This window comes from Linepithema humile, chromosome 8 (assembly GCF_040581485.1).
Source record: "Linepithema humile isolate Giens D197 chromosome 8, Lhum_UNIL_v1.0, whole genome shotgun sequence".
NCBI classification, from domain to species: Eukaryota; Metazoa; Arthropoda; class Insecta; order Hymenoptera; family Formicidae; genus Linepithema; species Linepithema humile.
This window is the reverse complement of record NC_090135.1, coordinates 3000205-3019538: the sequence shown is the minus strand read 5'-3', so window position 1 is coordinate 3019538 and position 19334 is coordinate 3000205. Positions and strand designations below refer to the sequence as shown.

General features: G+C 32.7%; 3 protein-coding genes and 1 long non-coding RNA gene across 5 annotated transcripts; 3 read left to right on the top strand and 1 right to left on the bottom strand.

Annotated features, from left to right (window-relative positions):
- The first annotated feature begins 124 nt into the window (after positions 1 to 124).
- On the top strand, positions 125 to 4737 carry LOC137001753 (uncharacterized). Of its 2 annotated transcripts, XR_010891616.1 has the most exons (4): positions 126 to 3033; positions 3103 to 3723; positions 3879 to 4023; positions 4121 to 4737. It is a non-coding gene; the product is annotated as an uncharacterized lncRNA (long non-coding RNA). The 2 variants fall into 2 exon arrangements; XR_010891615.1 differs by having other exon boundaries at positions 125 to 3033; positions 3879 to 4737.
- A 353-nt stretch (positions 4738 to 5090) lies between these two features.
- On the bottom strand, positions 5091 to 8504 carry LOC137001751 (uncharacterized). The gene is made up of 3 exons (XM_067360884.1): positions 7740 to 8504; positions 6177 to 6473; positions 5091 to 6100 (listed from the first exon to the last, which is right to left on the bottom strand). Exons 1-3 carry the CDS (start codon positions 7882 to 7884, stop codon positions 5952 to 5954), a joined length of 591 nt encoding a protein of 196 aa, XP_067216985.1. The 5' UTR covers positions 7885 to 8504; the 3' UTR covers positions 5091 to 5951.
- A 3028-nt stretch (positions 8505 to 11532) lies between these two features.
- Positions 11533 to 16386, top strand: LOC137001748 (uncharacterized). Its single transcript, XM_067360876.1, has one exon. The coding sequence runs from the start codon at positions 11562 to 11564 to the stop codon at positions 15480 to 15482; it is 3921 nt and encodes a 1306-aa protein (XP_067216977.1). The 5' UTR covers positions 11533 to 11561; the 3' UTR covers positions 15483 to 16386.
- A 266-nt stretch (positions 16387 to 16652) lies between these two features.
- Positions 16653 to 17548, top strand: LOC137001689 (uncharacterized). The gene has a single exon (XM_067360792.1). The coding sequence runs from the start codon at positions 16653 to 16655 to the stop codon at positions 17361 to 17363; it is 711 nt and encodes a 236-aa protein (XP_067216893.1). The 3' UTR covers positions 17364 to 17548.
- The last annotated feature ends 1786 nt before the right edge of the window (positions 17549 to 19334 follow it).

Sequence of the window (19334 nt, the reverse complement as noted above, 5' to 3'; positions counted from 1 at the left end):
CCGCGCATCATCCTGCGCATGTAGATCCGCGCTATCGATTAGCGCTACTTGATCCTTCGATATATCTAGCGATCTCGATCCTCGCGTCGTTCCTCGATATTTCGGCCCTCGGTGACGCTTTTCCGAGATGACCCCGGTCTCTCTCTTTTGGCAGCTGCCGTTAACGCCCTTCGTGGCCTTCTCCGTTTCCGGATCCGAACCTTCTTTGAATCGGTCGGGAACTGGCCAGGTTCCGACCGGATTCTTATTTCCTGGCTCGTTACAACAGCTCCTTGTTCGAGTACTCCACCCCGGGTCTTCGGCGTGTGAGAGCGCGCTTCCCTCTCGGGCGTCATCTCTCTCGGTGCGTTCACCGGCCTCGATATGCTCCGTATCTGAAATCGTAACTGCGGTAGCGACTGTGTCTGGAATCGAATGATATTTGCAAGGGTGTTTTTACTTGCCCTTATCCTGGATCCGTCTGCACGCCGTCCGGGCCTCCGTCGTCCTGCCTGCTGAGTCCCTCGCAGGTCCCACGAAGGCTGCTCCACGGTAATTCACAATATGGGAGTTTGGCCACTCACCACGACTCGCTTAATTCGCTACAACGCAAAATCTAAAATCTCCAAAAGAGAATTAAGAGGGAGAGGTCGTCGCCCCCCGCGGTGGGGTCTCCGACCTCAAATTTCCCTCCTCGATCGGGCTTTCTCGCCCTTGTGACGGACGTCAAAAATGTCACGTCACAAGTTTTAAATTTGAGGTAATGGATAGAGTGTATGTTATTAGAGAACAATTTCCATTGTCTCTGAGTTATGGAATTACTATTCATAAAAGCCAAGGATTGAGTTTACAGAATGCTATTATGGATATAGGTAATTCTGTATTTAGTCATGGTCAAATTTACGTTGCTTTGTCACGACTAACATCTTTAGATGGGTTACATTTGATTAATTTTGATCCTTCATCTATAACAGCTAGTGAAGAAGCTATTATTGAATATAATCGATTATAACAATTAAACAATGCAGAAACAAAAACTATTTCTCTTGTAAAAGAGCGATATCGTAGAATAAAAGATGTTTTATGGGCAGTGCCAAAAATAGTTAATTCTATTCAAGAGTCACATGAGAAGGTGCGAAAAAATATTACTTGGAACATGTATGGTTTCCAAAATGTAGATGAAGTTTCATGTTATGCAAATGCAGTATTACAATGTTTGTTACATTTAAATTCTATTAGAAAACAAATAGCCGATTATGATAAACTAAACGATTTAAATGTATTAATGTGTCATTATGAAAATAAAGTGCACAACTTGAATACATACGTTATACGGCAATCTTTAGGAGAGTATTTTTCCAAAAGTGTTAAACGAGATGCATGTGAATTCTTTACAGCTCTATGTACAAAATACGATAGTATAAAAAGTTTAATAGAGCATCAAGTTACTACCATTAAACAATGCAAAAGTTGTAATTATACAAAAACTATTGTTAATAATAATATTTTTATTTCAATTCCAATAAATAAATGCAAGAAACAAACTTATGATCTTAATGAGTTATTAAACTTAACATTTTCCCATTGGTGTCAATTGAACAACGAATCATGCAAAAATTGTACCAAAAATGAAATATTAGTTAAAAGTGAATTTACATTAAGCAGAGTCATTGTTATTCATTTAATACCAATTCAAGACGGTAAATCAGTAAAAACAGATAAGTTTACTTTGCGTGCTGTTCCAACAACTAAAGTAATAATTGTTGGGCAATTGTACAAAGTAATGAGTGCTATACTTCATCATGGACCATCTATCGAAAAAGGTCATTACACAAGTATATGTAGAGAAGAAATGTCTAACATTTGGATTGAAACTGACGATGCGTTAATTAAAAAAAGACAATGGCCTAGAGATGCTAAAGATGTTTTTGTTATTTTCTTACAGAAAATTGATCAATAAAAGTAATCTGCTTTTATATATATATATATAAAAAATGCAATAATTTAGAAATGCAAATAGTTTTTTATACCCTTTTTATGATCATAAATAATTTTCTTTATAAAACATGTTGTAAAGTATAAAAAAATTATTAGATTTGTTAAGTTAAAAAGAGGACCGTCGTATTGAAAAAATATGACGGGGGTGGTGGTGGAACCTCATTGGTAAAGTTTATTATTACCATCAAGAGACACGGTAGTGTCTCGCGCCAAGTTCACGCGCAGCGCAAGACCGACCGTGTATCTTTACGCGAGCCCGAAAGTTGAGACAAGCCGAGATTATCGGATCTCAATAACGGCTGGGCCGATTGAGTTGGCAATAGGCTCAATCGATAGCGCATACCCAAATTACATAAGAAAAGTCTGCTTGTTTTTGCTCTGTGTGCTTTATAAAAATAAATATATGCATTCAAAGTCGAGAAATCTAGAAAATCATCTCGCTAGGATGTATGTCGCGTTGAGATGTATGTCGCTCGTGTCTTATTGGTCAGCGTCATCATTTTCTATTCTAACATGGCGGCGCTCAGACCTGTCAGCTCGCAGTTTTGATGTATATATTAATTACATTTATATATTAGTATCGGTCGTAAAATTATATATAACGTGTTGTGGAGACGAATAAAGATAGTGTATATAAAAAATAATAGTATTCTTCATAAAAAAAATTTTTTTCGATCTTAAAGTGCAGAAGTGTACACTCTCAGTATTCTGTAGTTAGATAATTAGTGGACAGAAAGTGTACTTTGTGCAGATGGTGGAATCTGCAAGTTTCTGACGTTAGGTGCGCCGATGGCGCTGAGAAGCCGCGCGGCGCGCGCTTACGTTTGTTTGGCATTTATATAACCTTTCAGTTCAGAAAGTGTTAAAATAAAAAAAAAAGTAATTATAGTGAATTCGGTCTAACAAATTTGGCCACTCGCACTATGCACACTTAATAAGACTGCTTATCCAGAGCAGTGTAGTGCGAGTGACCAAATTTGTTAGAAATTCGTATTAAGTGAAATAAGTGTATAAGTGTATATATATATCATTGATCAACGAGATTGTCCTTTTATGGTAAGAAGCAAAAAATTATAATTTTTATTTTGCTTTATATGTTATATAATACTTTCATATACTGTTTAGCGGCGCTCAAACAGAAGCGGTAACTTTCTTGGGCAATTGGGCAATCATGAGAGCAGTCGCAGTTTGTACGCTATTCCAGGATTAGATTATGTTGCTCATGAAGATGTGTTGTTGCCATATACTACAAATAAGAAAGCAGCATTGCAACACGAATTGTTCGATAAATTTTTGACCTATCATCCAGACAAGGAACTATGTTTTGTAGCACAAAAGATCTTCCGAGCATGGCAGAAAAAAAATCATTTATGGCTTGAATTATCGGAAGTACATAAAGAAACAGAGAATGTCTGTGTTATATTACTGTTATATATATATATAATTTTTACCATTTACATGAGTTTTCAATATAGTAGTCATGTGAGTTTGCAAGCTCCTAGTGGTTATATATGGTATGATATGATTATCTAATTTTTATCAATATATAAGCGTTGTTTTTTTAATTTTTATTTTTTAACTCTAGGGAAACATTTAGGATGGAAAGAGAAGACGGATATTCATTTGATTTTGATTACAATACCACCTTTTTCTTTGGAATCGAAGGAAGAAGAGTTATCTACACCTAAAGTAGAAATCTGATTTCAAAGGATAATGTCAAGTGCGATTGATGAACTTGACCTGAACGTAATTTCTTGTGATTTTATTCTAAAAGCAAATTAGATAACTAATTAAACAAAAAAAGTTAGAAAATTATTAATTTTAAGATGTTAATAAGAATAACAAAACAACGTTATATATTATTTTAGTATGTAATTTTACTGTTTCATTTATCAATTTAGAGGAAGCACGTCAATCCTGGGGTAATTATTGATGATTGACTGCAAATGTCGGAAGTACATAAAGAAACAACAGAGAATGTTCGCGTTACTGTTATATATAATATATATATATACCATTTATATGGGTTTTCAATATAGTAGTCATGTGAGTTTGCAAGCTCCTAGTGGTTATATGTGGTATGATTATCTAATTCTTATCAATATATAAGCGTTGTTTTTTTAATTTTATTTTTTAATTCTAGGGAAACATTTAGGATAGAAAGAGAAGACGGATATTCATTTGATTTTGTAGAATACCACCTTTTTCTTTGGAATCAAAGGAAGAAGAGTCATCTACACCTAAAGTAGAAATCTCATTTCAAAGGATGGTATCATAATTATAAGCAATGACTAGTCAGTTAAATATATAACATTTTTTTAAATGACTATGTAATGTCAAGTGCAATTGATGAACTTGATCTGAACGTGATTTCTTGTGATTAGAGGAAGCATGTCAATCCGGGGGTAATTATTGAACTAGAATAATAAGTAACAAGAAGACTATAGAATAATAATTTTTATTTATGGCTCTTTTTTATACGATGCAAGTAGTACCAGCAAAGTATTATTATAAAATGATATAAAAAAACTAGTATATACTTATATACTATACTTAATATTCTGTTGTAGTATTCTAATGCTTACATATATATTTTAGATTTATGTAATCTAAAAATTGTACGCTTTAATAAGTAATTATTATTCTATAGTCTTCTTGTTACTTATTATTTCTAGTTCATTCAATAATTACCCCCGGATTGACATGCTTCCTCTAATCACAAGAAATCACGTTCAGATCAAGTGCAATTGATGAACTTGATCTGAACGTGATTTCTTGTGATTAGAGGAAGCATGTCAATCCGGGGGTAATTATTGAACTAGAAATAATAAGTATAATAAGTAATAATAAGTAACAAGAAGACTATAGAATAATAATTTTTATTTATGGCTTTTTTATACGATGCAAGTAGTACCAGCAAAGTATTATTATAATAAAATGATATAAAAAATACTTATATACTATACTTAATATTCTGTTGTAGTATTCTAATGCTTACATATATATTTTAGATTTATGTAATCTAAAAATTGTACGCTTTAATAAGTAATTATACGATGCAAGTAATACCAGTAATACTTAATTAGATTTATGTAATCTAAAAATTGTACGCTCACTTTAATAAGTAACAAAAAGTAACAAAACTATAGAATAATTTTTATAGCTCTTTTTTATACGATGCAAGTAGTACCAGTAATACTTAACTAATGCTTACATATATATTTTAGATTTATGTAATCTAAAAATTGTACGCTTTAATAAGTAATTATACGATGCAAGTAATACCAGTAATACTTAATTACATTTATGTAATCTAAAAATTGTACGCTCACTTTAATAAGTAAAAGTTTTTATTTTTATAGCTCTTTTTTATACGATGCAAGTAGTACCAGTAATACTTAATATTCTGTTGTAGTATTCTAATGCTTATATATATATTTTATATTTATGTAATCTAAAAATAAAAATTGTACGCTTACTTTAATGAGTAACAAAAAGTAACAAAACTATATTTTTTATACGATGCAAGTAGTACCAGTAAAGTATTAAAAACGATATATATAAAAATAAAAAAAACTTAACTACTATACTTAATAATATTGTGCAAAACGACATAAAAAGAACTTAAGAACTATTATACTTAATAATATTATGCAAAACGATATAAAAAGAACTTAAGAACTACTATACTTAATAATATTAATTATATCGATAACGAACAACTACTATAATTAATTATAGTAATAATTAATTTATTATAGTAGTTGTTCGTTATCGATATAATTAATATTATTAAGTATAGTAGTTCTTAAGTTCTTTTTATATCGTTTTGCATAATATTATTTAGTATAGTAGTTCTTCAGTTCTTTTTATATCGTTTTGCACAATATTATTAAGTATAGTAGTTCTTAAGTTCTTTTTATTATACAACTACTATAATTAATTATAGTAGTAATAACTAACAACTACTATAATTAATTATAGTAGTTGTTAGTTATTGTTATACCACTTTTAGCGCCTCGACCGCCTTGATCGCCTCGACCGCCTCGACCGCCTCGATAGCCTCGATAGCCTCGACTGCTCCAAACATTCCTTTGGCGGCCTGCTCTATTCCATCTTTTGGCTAAAATAAAAAATTGTTTATATAAATTGCTATTTCTAAAAAAATAAATATTTTATTATATAGTTGCTATACTTACGTTTCTGCTGTTCCTGCTCTTTCTGTGACGGCTGCGATGGCAGTGGCGGTTGCGATGGCAGTGATGACTGCGATGGCAGTGGCGGCTGCGATGGCAGTAGCGGCTGCGATGGCAATGGCGGCTGCGATTGCAGTGGAGGCTGCGATGGCAGTGGCTGTTGTGATGATGGTGGTGGTGGCTGTAACGGGGGTGGCGGTGGTGGTAATGATGCCAATTGTCGCTGCTGTTCTTCTTGCAGCACAGCTGCATTTATAAGTGTTGTATTATCAGTTTCCGGCATTTGATCGGCTTGTGACACTAAAAGAGAACATATATAGTTAAATATTTTTATTTTAAAATAAACTAGAAATCAGACATACTTCTTTACGTTCTTGAATGATTATTTGTAATAGAATGTGATGAATAATACCTCAAGCGTTGTTAACTTCATGATTAATTGCATTATTTTGCATTATTGTGCATTATTAGCAGACTTATATCTTAATCAATTTAATAATTGCATTATTTTGCATTATTAGTAGACTTATATCTTAATAATTTAATAAAATGACTAACTACTACTAATTTAATTAATTAAATTAATTTAATATCCTGCATTTTTATTAATATTTCTATTTATTTTATGAGTTAAGACATTAAGCTTGCTAACAATCATGAAATTAACAATGATTGAAGTATCATTCATCGCTCATTCTATTACATTTAGGAATATAAAATCTGAATTAGATGGAATTCATTGTTTATATTGTATTAAAATTTCATTGTAATCAAAAGTAAAAATTCGTTTCTTATAATATCATAATGGCTGCGTTCGTCTTGCTCGCTTTTGTACTGAAAGCGTTATTCTAAATTGATGCTTTCAATACAAAAGCGAACAAGACGAATGCAGCCATTATGTGATATTATAAGAAACAAATTTTTACTTCTGATTTTGATACAATAGAAATAATGAATTCCATCTAATTCAGATTTTATATTCTTAAATATAATAGAATGAGCGATGAATGATACTTCAATCATTGTTAATTTCATGATTGTTAGCAAGCTCAATGTCTTAACTCATAAAATGATTAGAAATATTAATAAAGATGCAGAATATTTAATTAATTTCATTAAATTAATAGTAGTTAGTCATTTTATTAAATTGATTAAGATAAGTCTGCTAATAATGCAAAATAATGTAAATAATCACAAAGTTAACAACGCTTGAGGTATTATTCACATTCTATTACATTTAGGATCTGAATTATATGAAATATCATAATGGCTGGATTCGTCTTGCTCGCTTTCATGCTGAAAGCATCAGTTTACCTTTCTTGCTCATATGTCGAAGATAGAATAACGCTTTCAGTACAAAAGCGAGCAAGACAAACGCAGCCATTATTTTATATAGGGCTTGTTCGTTTTAGCTGCACTGGGGCAGCTCTGGGTCTGCTCTAAATAAGATAATACAGGACAAACTATTTATCTGTCCTGTATTATCCTGTGTAGAGCAGACCCAGAGCAGCCCCAGTGTAGCTAAAACGAACAAGCCCATAATATTATAAGAAATTTGCTACTTACTTTTAATATCCTTGATTATTTTCATTGATTCTTGATGATGAAACACAAATCCTTGAATACGTGAAAATCCTTGAATACGTGATGTGATGAAATACACAAACTTGCGAGCGCGAGGCGGAAACAACGTTATTAACGGTAGCGCCATAAATCATCGAAAGGATAGGACAATGATGAGACTCACACGCGTATACCTACAGTATACATAGATGCGGAAAGCGCCACAAACGCGATTCTTGATTGGCTGCGTGGGTCCTGTCTTTTCCATACATAAAAGATGCAATTTTATTGGCTACACATTTCTCGCACCGATTTCTAGTATCGTGGACATTGGTCTTTAGATCTATAATAGGTGTAGTAAATTTTAAGTCGCAAGAAATTGACCAATCAGTAGATTGACAGTAATTATTCTTCTATAATGTCTGATATGGCTTTGTGATTGGCTTATTTTAAGACTGTAGAGATGGTCTTAAATATAAGAATCAACTATGAATACCGGCCTAAGTGATTAATTTCTTGCGGCTTAAAGCTACACCTATTGTAGATCCGATCTTAGCTGACAGGACCCATACACAATCAATCAAGAATCGCGTTTGTGGGGCTTTGCGCATCTTCTGTGTATACGGCATTGTAAGTATACGCGTGTCAGTCTCATCATTGTCGTATGTCGTATTATTTGTACTTATAAATAAGTGATTTCTTAATAAGTGATCAATAAATATAAAAAGAAGAGGAAGAAGCTGTATTACGCAGTTTTTGAGGTATGTGTACTAATTATATATATAAAATAAACTAGAAGGTTTTTACGTTCTTAATAAGATAAGATAAAGGTTATTTGTATTAATTATTATAAAAATGATCTGTAAATATGTTCCCGTGTTAAAATTTCATTGTAATAAGTTAAAGTCATAAAAGTAAAAATATTTTCCCATAATATCATAATATGTAATAGAATGAGCAATGAATAATACTTTAATCATTGTTAATTTTATAATGTTAGCAAATTTATATTAATCAATTTAATAAAATGACTAGAAATTATTAAATATTTAATAAATTTTTTGTCATTTTATGAATCAAAATATTGAGTCTGTTAACATTCATGAAATTAACAATGTTATTTATTATGATTTATTCTAGCAAATTCTAATCTTTAAAATGACATTTATAAACGTAAAATTATTTATCGAGACTTAAAAAAAATTTACATTGCTAAATTTAACATTTTATATATAGAACTCTTGGAGGATCGAGGACTTTGTGGAATTTTGGTGCAGATTTCTCTCAACAGGTAAGTATATTTATTTATTTTAATAAAGGCTGTTGTGCGCCAATACAAGGCTGCTGTGCGCCTATAAAGAGCGGCTGCTGTGCGCCCATACAAGGCTGCTGTGCGCCTATAAAGACCGGCTGCTGTGCGCCCATACAAGGCTGCTGTGCGCCTATAAAGACCGGCTGCTGTGCGCCCATACAAGGCTGCTGTGCGCCTATAAAGATCGGCTGCTGTGCGCCCATACAAGGCTGCTGTGCGCCTATAAAGAGCGGCTGCTGTGCGCCCATACAAGGCTGCTGTGCGCCTATAAAGACCGGCTGCTGTGCGCCCATACAAGGCTGCTGTGCGCCTATAAAGACCGGCTGCTGTGCGCCCATACAAGGCTGCTGTGCGCCTATAAAGACCGGCTGCTGTGCGCCCATACAAGGCTGCTGTGCGCCTATAAAAATTGGCTGCTGTGCGCCTACAAAAATCGACTGCTGTGCGTCTGTAAGAATATAGAAAATATAGAATAATTTTAATAATATTAATAAAACAAAAATGTCTATCAAAATAGAAAAACAGATGATGTTAAAATCAGATCAAAAAAATATTATTGTTCAAGGTGATTGGTTAAACGATAAACATATGGATCATTTTAACCAACTTTTAAAAAATTGTTCAGATTATAGACCTGAAGAGGTATGGAAATTGCAATGCCTTGAGTATATAAAACCTATACCAGAAGATAAAAAACATACAGATATTACATAGCACAAATTATTGGATATGCAGTTATTATGATAGAAAAAATTTATTTATCTATGATTCATTAAATAACAAAGAGTTGCACAGTGATTATGAAAAGTTCTTAAGACAATTATTTCCAACTTATCCTTTTAATGAGCGGCCTGTCAAGTTTTCTACTGTACAAAAACAACCGAATAGTAATGATTGCGGTGTTTTTGCTATAGCTTTTGCAATTTCATTATTATTTAATATTAAACCTGAAAAAGTGAGATATGATCATAGTTTAATGCGTTCTCATTTAATAAAAATTTTTGAATCTAATGTGATTAAACACTTCCCTCAGGATTTAAATAATACTCTTCAAAAAGTGCTTCCATTAGCATTGATTCAAAAGAGAGAAGCTTTAGCAACTCGTGCACGTATGAGACGTCAAAAAGAGACGGAGCAACAAAAAGCAAATCGATTGCAAAAAAATCGTGAATTTATTACAGAATTACGAAAGAAAAATGAAAATGAATATAAGAATCAAGATCAGTATAAACAAAATGTAGAAAATGTCTTAAAACGGCGTCAATTTGAAAATAATTTGGAAGAAAATTGCGCTAAAAAACGACGTCTATATAAAAAAAAAAAATAATTTAGAAAGATGTTGCTCTGAAAAACGGTCTCAAGATGAAAGTGATTTAAAAAATGATTGCGCTAAAAAAAGATTGCGATATGAAGAAGATTTTGTTGAAAAAAGCACACAACAATGCATATTTTATGCTATAGGCTCGCAAAACAAACAAAGTAGACAAAAAATATTAGAGCGTAAATGTTGTAACAGACAATATTACGAGAAGAAAAGAGAAGAAAGAAGAAAAGAGAATAAAAGCAAATTTGTAATAAATAAATGCAATGTTGCAAATAAAATTGTTAAAAAATATAAAAATTTTCGGTGTCAGAATTCAACAATAAAACTTCATACTTCTTTGACACACACACACACAATAATTATTAAAAATATTTCAAATAAATTAAATATTACAGGTCAGATCGAAAAACAATTAGAAGCCGAGAAAATAATACGTTGGTGTATACATATTAGGAACGGTTATATTCGCAAGATGTATAATATATTAGCTGTACTTAAAAAGAAATCAGAAGTATGCTTGACTCTTGTTGATAAGTGTTGTGGAATTAATGAAAAATTAGATGTGTTATGTGGGATATCTAGACACACAGCATCATCTGAAAATTATTTTGTAGAGTCTACATATTGTAATGCAATTTTGGAAGAATCTTTAGTAATGAACATGGAAGGGCAAATTGTAAATGTGTTACCTTTGATAACAGCACTAGCAAAAAAATCGTGGTCGTGCAGTACCTCATGTAAAATTGACAATCCAGTTTTGATTGAACGATATGAAAAATTTCTTGAAACTGTTAGTACATGTACTGTAAAGAATGTTCCTAGATTGATAGAAAGTATTCGTACATGTACAGTAAAAACATCAAATACGAAACTTGGTCATGCACAAAGTTGCTATATTAATTTCACTATTTGTGGAGCGATGTTTCTACCAATTCTATTGTTATCGCCCCATTTTCCGAAAGTAAGAAATATAAGGCGTTTGATTTATCAACTTATAAATTTGTATCAAAAAATGTTGAATTTAGATGAAGCATTAAATTGTGCTGATTTGGAAGCATTAAATAAAACTGTTATTGCTGCACAAGAGAAAGCAGATATATACAAACATCAACAAACCGATGCAAATATAAGTGATAATGATATCTTTTTTAAGTATAAGAATGCGTTTAAAGCCTTGAAAAAACGTCTAATGGATACACCGCGTTATGCTTGTGTATCATGCGAAAAGCTTTGTTATAAAAAAAATGTTTCTGAAATCATTAAAGCAAAAATAGATAATCCAGTTTGGAAAGATTTAATGATACATGTGAAGAAAAAACAAATTAATGCACAATATATATGTATTTATTGTAAACAAAAATTTTGTCAAGGTTTAATGCCTGCGTATTGCATTTTGAATAATCTTTTTACAAATAATGTGCCTGAAGTAATATCATCTCTTAATACATTTGAAAAGATTCTTATACAGAGAGCTAAAGCATTTCAAACTGTTGTTAAAATGACAACTGTTATGAACAAAAAATTACCTGAAAGGCAAATGATACAAAAAGTTAAAGGTAGAACATTTCATTTACCACTTCCTATACAAGAGACATTAAACAAATTATGTTCTAATACCGATGCAATAAATATTAATCATGAATTATATATCTTAGTCAGAGGTATTCCCACAAAATCAAAAATTATATGGGAAGAGATGGTAAATGTTAAAAAAGTATTTGATGCATTAATATGGTTAAAGAATAATAATCCTTTGTATTCTGAAATAATATTACCAAATAGTCATAATGAATTATCTTTGGAAAAATTAAATAATCTGGAATTCCAGATGCAAGAGGATGAAAATGTTGCAAAAGATGTATTGGATGAGGAGCATGTGTCATTAAGTAATAATTTAGAAACCGAAATACAGGGAACAAAAAATCTTGGAGATGCTGCATTCAATCAGCATGAGGCAATGCTAACTCAGGTTATTAATGATGAAAATGATGGTTATTATGAGCAATATACTATATATCCATTATATGAAAAGAGAACAAATAAAACTGCAACAGCTTTATATCAAATGTTAAAAGTCTATGATTTACCTTTGGATAATCGTGAGAAATCTTTGGATTTATTATGTTTTCCAGATTTATATTCTTTTGGTATTAATGGACAGCACGAAACTAGGCAGGTCAAGCTTCATGATCATGAATTTGTTAAATGTCGTTTAATGTCTAAACATCCACAGTATAGATTAAATCAACAATACCTATTCTTTTTGTTAAATAATACGAATATCCGTCAATTAAATCGTGGAATTTTTCATAAGATGAATGTAACTAATCCACAAGTTCGTTATACGGCTGCGGAATATTTAGAAGCAATGTCCAAAGAATTGTTAGAATCCGATTTAACCACAATATTTTCGACACTAAGGAATACGGAACAATTTTGGAGTAAACCGCGAAATAATTTAAATTGTATGACACAACATTACGGACCTGCAACATGGTTTCTAACATTAAGTCCCGCTGAATGGTTATGGGAAGAGTTAGGTGAATATATTCGTGAAGTAAATGGATGGTGCGATTCTTCGGCATGCACCAGTGTACTTGTTGCTAGAGATCCTGTGTCAACATCGAGATTTCTCGATAATACGTTTCGTGCGATGCTTGACTTTATTTGTTCCAAAGATCATCCGATCGGAGAAGTCACTCATTATTTTTGGCGACGAGAATACCAAGGTAGAGGCATACAACATTTTCATTTATTAATTTGGATAAAAAATGCTCCAATTCTTGGTGAATCTTCTATTGAAGAAGTTTCCAAATTTATTTTAAAATATATAAGCTGTAAAATGCCAGATAAAAATATTTCACCATTATTGTATAGACGTGTTAATACGCATCAACGACACAAACATAATGATTACTGTCTCCGTTCTAAAAAAGTTGGACGTAAAGTTGTTCGGAGATGTCGTTTTGGATTTCCTCGTCCTGTCACTGAGACGTTAAGTATAAGAGATGTCACAACTGCCATAGCAGGTAGAAAGCAATTAAAACATAGAAGCAGGCTTTATGATCTTCCGCGAACTGAAGATGAAAGTAATATAAATGATTATAATCCTGTTCTTCTTACTGCATGGGAAGGAAATATGGATATACAATTTATTGGCGAAAAGTCGTCACTGCTTACCTGGTACATTACTAAATATATGAATAAAGCGGGAAAATGTGAGTTGTCTGATACTATTATTAATACGAATAAATCATTGATGAGCTATCTTTGGAGTATTGCCTTGCGATTTACGAGTAATAGAGAATGTGGAGCTCTTGAAGCTGCTGATACATTACTGGGTATTGCTTTATATGGAACTGATCCAAATACAACTATTAGATGGTTAGATGTTAATCGAATAAGATGTAGAAAATTGAAAACTCGTAAAGAGATTGAAGTACTTGATGATCAATCGACAGATATATTTTGTGAATCTTTGATAGATAACCACTATCCACAGAGACCAAAAGAATTAGAATGTATGTCTCTTTATGAGTTTGCAAAATGGTATGATATTACAAAAATCAAACCACAAAATAAGTTTGTTGAATTCTATAAATTTAAAAATGGATATCTTAGACGACGACAGCGTGGATATCTTATTAATCATTATAGATATAATGTTAATACACAACCGGAAAAGTATTTCTTTGCGTTATTACTTCTGTTCGAACTGTGGAGAGAATTAGAAGAGCTTAGAAATGGATGTGATACTTATGCAGAATCATTTCACAAGGTAAAACTACATTTAACAGAAGCATTACAATATCACGAAAAACTAGAAGAATTGCAAAAAGCATTTGAAAATGCTAAAGAGTTAGTGCAGCAACATTTAGATGAAGTACAAAAACATGAGTCGCAAGATGATCCTGACAATCCAATAGGTGTTCAAAATATAGAAGCTGGTGAAGCGATGCAAGATTTTAAGGATCTCGGTGATAAAAATATTAAAGATATTGATGTATCAGAAATGATTGCGAAATTAAATATAGATCAAAAAAGAGTATTCGATAGAGTTATTACTATTATAGAGTCAGATAAATCAATATTGCGATTATATGTTAGTGGAGAAGGTGGTACTGGAAAAAGTTATTTAATTAAAACTGTTAAGTGCTGGATAAAACAAAATCTCAAAAAAGATACTGCTGTAGCAGCACCTACTGGCATAGCAGCGTTTAATATAGACGGTTTGACAGTTCATAGATTGCTTCAATTACCTGTTGAACATGGTAATACTCCTAAATATAAACGATTGTCTGATCATGTGTTAAAACTTTTACGAGCGGAACTTAAAGATGTTATTCTTTTTATAATCGATGAAGTATCAATGATATCTAATTTGACTTTAATGTACATACATCTTCGATTGTCTGAAATATTTGATTCAAGTGATTGTGATGATGGCTGGTTTGGTAAAAGGCATATTCTTTTGTTTGGAGATTTGCTTCAATTGCCTCCTGTACATGAAGATTCTGTCTTTAAAGATTTGTCAAATGAAAAAGTTAACAAATATATCGGTTGCCTACAGACTGTAAATTTGTGGACTACATTATTTGATTACGATGAGTTGACAATTAATATGCGCCAGCAAGAAGATGAGTCTTATCGTGAATTATTGTCAAGAATTCGTATTGGTTTATTAACAAAGTCTGATTATGAAATTTTGGAAAATAGGAAAATATCTTTTACAGAAGATTCCTTCGAATTTAGATTAAATGAATTATGTGATTTTATTAACAATTTGCCATCAGATACCGTTTGTTTATTGCCCACTTGTCACATGTGTGACGTTTTGAATGCTGCAATGTTAAGTCGTATTGCTTCGAAAGAAATATTATTAATTGCTGAAGATACAATTGAATGTATTCCATATATAAAAAAGAAAATATTAAAAGTGTTGGAAAATAATGATGATGATAATTCTAAAACAGCTGGGCTTTTGAAACAAATTGTTATAAAAATTGGAGCAAAAGTTATGATAAGGCGTAATATTGATGCTAGTTTGGGTCTTGTTAATGGTACAATTGCTAAAGTCATTTCAGTTGTACAAGATATTTCTAACGGTTGAAACGGTACGTTGTTTTGCGTGGAGTAACTCGTCGGAGTCAGGAGTTCGGTCGGTTGGGGGCACGCAGAAGAATGCTCGGATGAAATAAATAAAATGTAGTAATAAAACAAGATTTATTTCTTAACTGATGAAGTCTATACTTTACAAATCCGTGTGGATACAGAGCGTTTTAATATGTTGGTTTGAACGCGGTTTATAAATTATCTCGGTGGTGGTGAATAATTGTGACGAGAAAGCGTCAGCGCAAGCGCGGGTGTTGCAGTGGCCCCTAGGCGACTGCGAGCGCGTTGGTCGATGCGTTCGAGCGACGGCGAGGATCGATCGACTGATCGATATGTTCGGCCGCGTGCGCGGTGGTGTCGATGTTTGCCGCTGGTTCGATTAGTTCGCGATTGCCTGCCGGATTTGAGGACCCGATTTTAAGGGGATGAAGACGGGAGCGAAGACGCGCGTATTGCCCGCGTCTCGAAATGGCTGGTGTTTTAACGTGGAGCCGAGTATTCCCGGTGGTATACGGGTAGGCCCGTATGTAAGAATGAAGCCGAGTGCGCTCGGTAATATACGAGTGTGCTCGTATTTAGGTAACGAGACCGAGTATGCTCGGTTATAATACGAGTGCGCTCGTATGCGAGGTAACGAAACCGAGTATGCTCGGTAACGTGCGAGTATGCTCGCACGACGGAACGGAGGACGGTTCCTGGCGGCCGAGTATGCTCGGCAGGAATACGAGTATTCTCGTATCGTGGTCTAGAGCCGAGTATGCTCGGCGAGGATACGGGTGTGCCCGTAACGTGGAAGCGGTTCCTGAGGCCGAGTATGCTCGGTTGGTGCACGAGTATGCTCGTGCTCGTGAGGCTGCTGGACATAGACTTCGAGTATTCTCGAAGGATTACGAGTGCTCTCGCAACAGGACGTTCACTGGCGAGCAGTGAACGGGATCTGGTGGAAAAGCGTACAGCCGGGCCTCTTTTATACCCGGCTGCCGCCCGACTGGCGAAGGATCGGCAAGCATCGGCGGTTTAGCCGGCGGACCCCCACCTGGTAAATTTCGAAAACGGTCGGGTGTGGGGGGCCGTCCGGCGATTGACCGTCGGTGTTTATACGAAAAGTTTATCGGCGCGCGATGCGCCCTTTTTGGCTACGGACGATGTTCGGTCCGTAGCCGTGACGATGCATGCTGCATCGTTACACGGTTATATAGAAAAAATTAAGCTTTTTTTGCCATCAGGTTTAGAATATTTAATTGAAAGAGTAAATGTCAAATTTGCGGTGATGGAGAAAGCATATGTTATTCGAAAACAATTTCCATTGTGTCTAAGTTACGGAATTACTGTTCATAAAAGCCAAGGCCTGAGTTTGCAGAATGCTATTATAGACATAGGTAATTCTGTATTTAGTCACGGCCAAGTTTATGTTGCATTGTCACGAGTAACATCTTCAGATGGATTGCATTTGATCAATTTTGACCCTTCCTCTATAGAAGCTAGTGAAGAAGCTATTGTTGAATATAATCGATTAAAACGAATACACAAATCCAAAACAGATATAATTTCTGTTTCAAAAGAAAAGTATCGTAAAATAAAAGATATTTTATGGGTACAACCCAAAATAATTAGTTCTGTTCAAGAATCACATAAAAAAGTTCGAAAAAATATTACTTGGGTCACGTATGGTTTTCAAAATATAGATAAGGGTTCGTGTTATGCAAATGCAGTATTGCAATGCTTTTTACATTTAAATGTTATTAGAAAACTAATATTTGAGTATGATAAATTAAGTATTTTAGGTATTTTAATAAATCAATATGAAAACAAACTGCCTAACTTGAATACATATGTAATACGACAAAGTTTAGGAGAATTTTTTACCCAAAAATGTTAAACGAGATGCATGTGAATTTCTTATAGCTCTTTGCACGAAATACGATTATATAAAAAATTTAGTTGAGCATCAAGTCACTTCCATTAAACGATGTAAAAATTGTCATAATACGACGACTATTGTTAATAAAAATATCCTTCTTTCAATTCCTGTTAATAAACGGAAGAAAAAAAGTTTCGATCTTAATGAATTATTAAATGTAACATTTTCTCATTGGTGTCAATTACACAACGAATCATGTGAAAATTGTACAGGAAATGACATATTATGTAAAAGTGAATTAATATTAACCGGAGATATAATTGTCATGCATTTAATAACAATTCAAGACGGTATATCAACAAAAACAGATAAGTTTACTTTACGTGCTATCCCAACAACTAAAATAAATATTGCTGGACAATTCTACAAAGTTATGAGTGCTATATTCCATCATGGATCATGTATCGAAAATGGTCATTACACAAGTATATGTAGAGAAGAAATGTCTAATACTTGGATTGAAGCTGACGATGCGCAAATTAGAAAAAGACAATGGCCTAGAGGCGCTAAAGATATCTGTATCATTTTCTTACAGAAAATTGATAAGTAATTGGTGGTATTATTTGATCATATCTTTTGATAATAAATGGTAAAAAGAATTGTCATATATAATCAAATATTTTATTAAAATATGTTCACTGATGACGAAAATCTTTATGGATAATCAAATATATGTAAAAAAAAGAAAATAAAGAAAGTTAAGCCAATGACGCTTAAATTAGACAAATACAATGGCCTAGAAACGATTTGTTTGATATTTACATAATTATATATAACTTTGTATTATTGCAACATTAATCAAAGAGGACCGTTTTATATGACGGGGGTGGTGGTGGGACTCTTTAGCAAAATCTAATTAATTATTTCACAATTGTTATTTCACTCTGAAATATCAATATAAAGGCCGGTATTCATAGTCCGTTCTTATATTTAAGATTGTCTTAAGTATTGTCTTAAAATGCTACGAACCAATCAAAAAGCCATATTAGTATCTTAAGACGACGATGACGACGACTTAAGACGATCTTAAATATAAGAAATGACTATGAATACCGGCCAAAGTTTATATATTTAGTAATATTTTTACTGAAAAAAAGAAATGATATCCATCAACAAATTACCTTTTTAAAAAAAGGTAAAAAAAAGGCGCCAAGTACACGCAAATCTTCAAAAAAAAAGTTGTTGTATACACGCAAACCTCCCAAAAAAAGTTGTTGTATATATATACCTCCCAAAAAAAGTTGTTGTATATATATACAAAAAAAGTTGTTGTATATATCAACACGCAAACCTTACAAAAAAGTTGTATATTTTATATCAATCAACAAATTACCTTTTTAAAAAAAGGTAAAGAAAAGGCGCCAAGTACACGCAAATCTTCCAAAAAAAAGTTGTTGTATACACGCAAACCTCCCAAAAAAAGTTGTTGTATACACGCAAACCTCCCAAAAAAAGTTGTTGTATATATATACCAAAAAAAGTTGTTGTATACACGCAAACCTCCCAAAAAAAGTTGTTGTATATATATATATATATATATATATATATATATATATATATATATAAACACGCAAACCTTACAAAAAAGTTCTTGTGTATTTTACCTTACAAAAAAGTTGTTGTATATTTTAAAATCAACAAATTACCTTTTTAAAAAAAGGTAAAGAAAAGGCGCCAAGTGCACGCAAATATTCCAAAAAAAAGTTGTTGTATACACGCAAACCTTCCAAAAACAGTTATTGTATACCAAAAAAAAGTTGTTGTATACACGCAAACCTCCAAAAAAAAGTTGTTGTATATATAAATTCCAAAAAAAAGTTGTTTATATAAACACGCAAATCTTCCAAAAAAAGTTGTTGTATATATAAACCTTTCAAAAAAAGCTGCCGTATATATTAACCTTCCAAAAAATTTTATCTTTTACAAAAA

Excerpts from the sequence above, each read along its gene's own strand:
- LOC137001689 (XM_067360792.1), top strand. The coding sequence starts at position 16,653 with ATGCATGCTGCATCGTTACACGGTTATATAGAAAAAATTAAGCTTTTT.
- LOC137001748 (XM_067360876.1), top strand. The coding sequence starts at position 11,562 with ATGGATACACCGCGTTATGCTTGTGTATCATGCGAAAAGCTTTGTTAT.
- LOC137001751 (XM_067360884.1), bottom strand. The coding sequence starts at position 7,884 with ATGGCGCTACCGTTAATAACGTTGTTTCCGCCTCGCGCTCGCAAGTTT. Across the intron at positions 6,474-7,739 it reads AATAATCAAGGATATTAAAA|TGTCACAAGCCGATCAAATG; the intron begins GTAAGTAGCAAA and ends GTTCTCTTTTAG. Across the intron at positions 6,101-6,176 it reads AGAGCAGGAACAGCAGAAAC|CCAAAAGATGGAATAGAGCA; the intron begins GTAAGTATAGCA and ends TTTTTATTTTAG.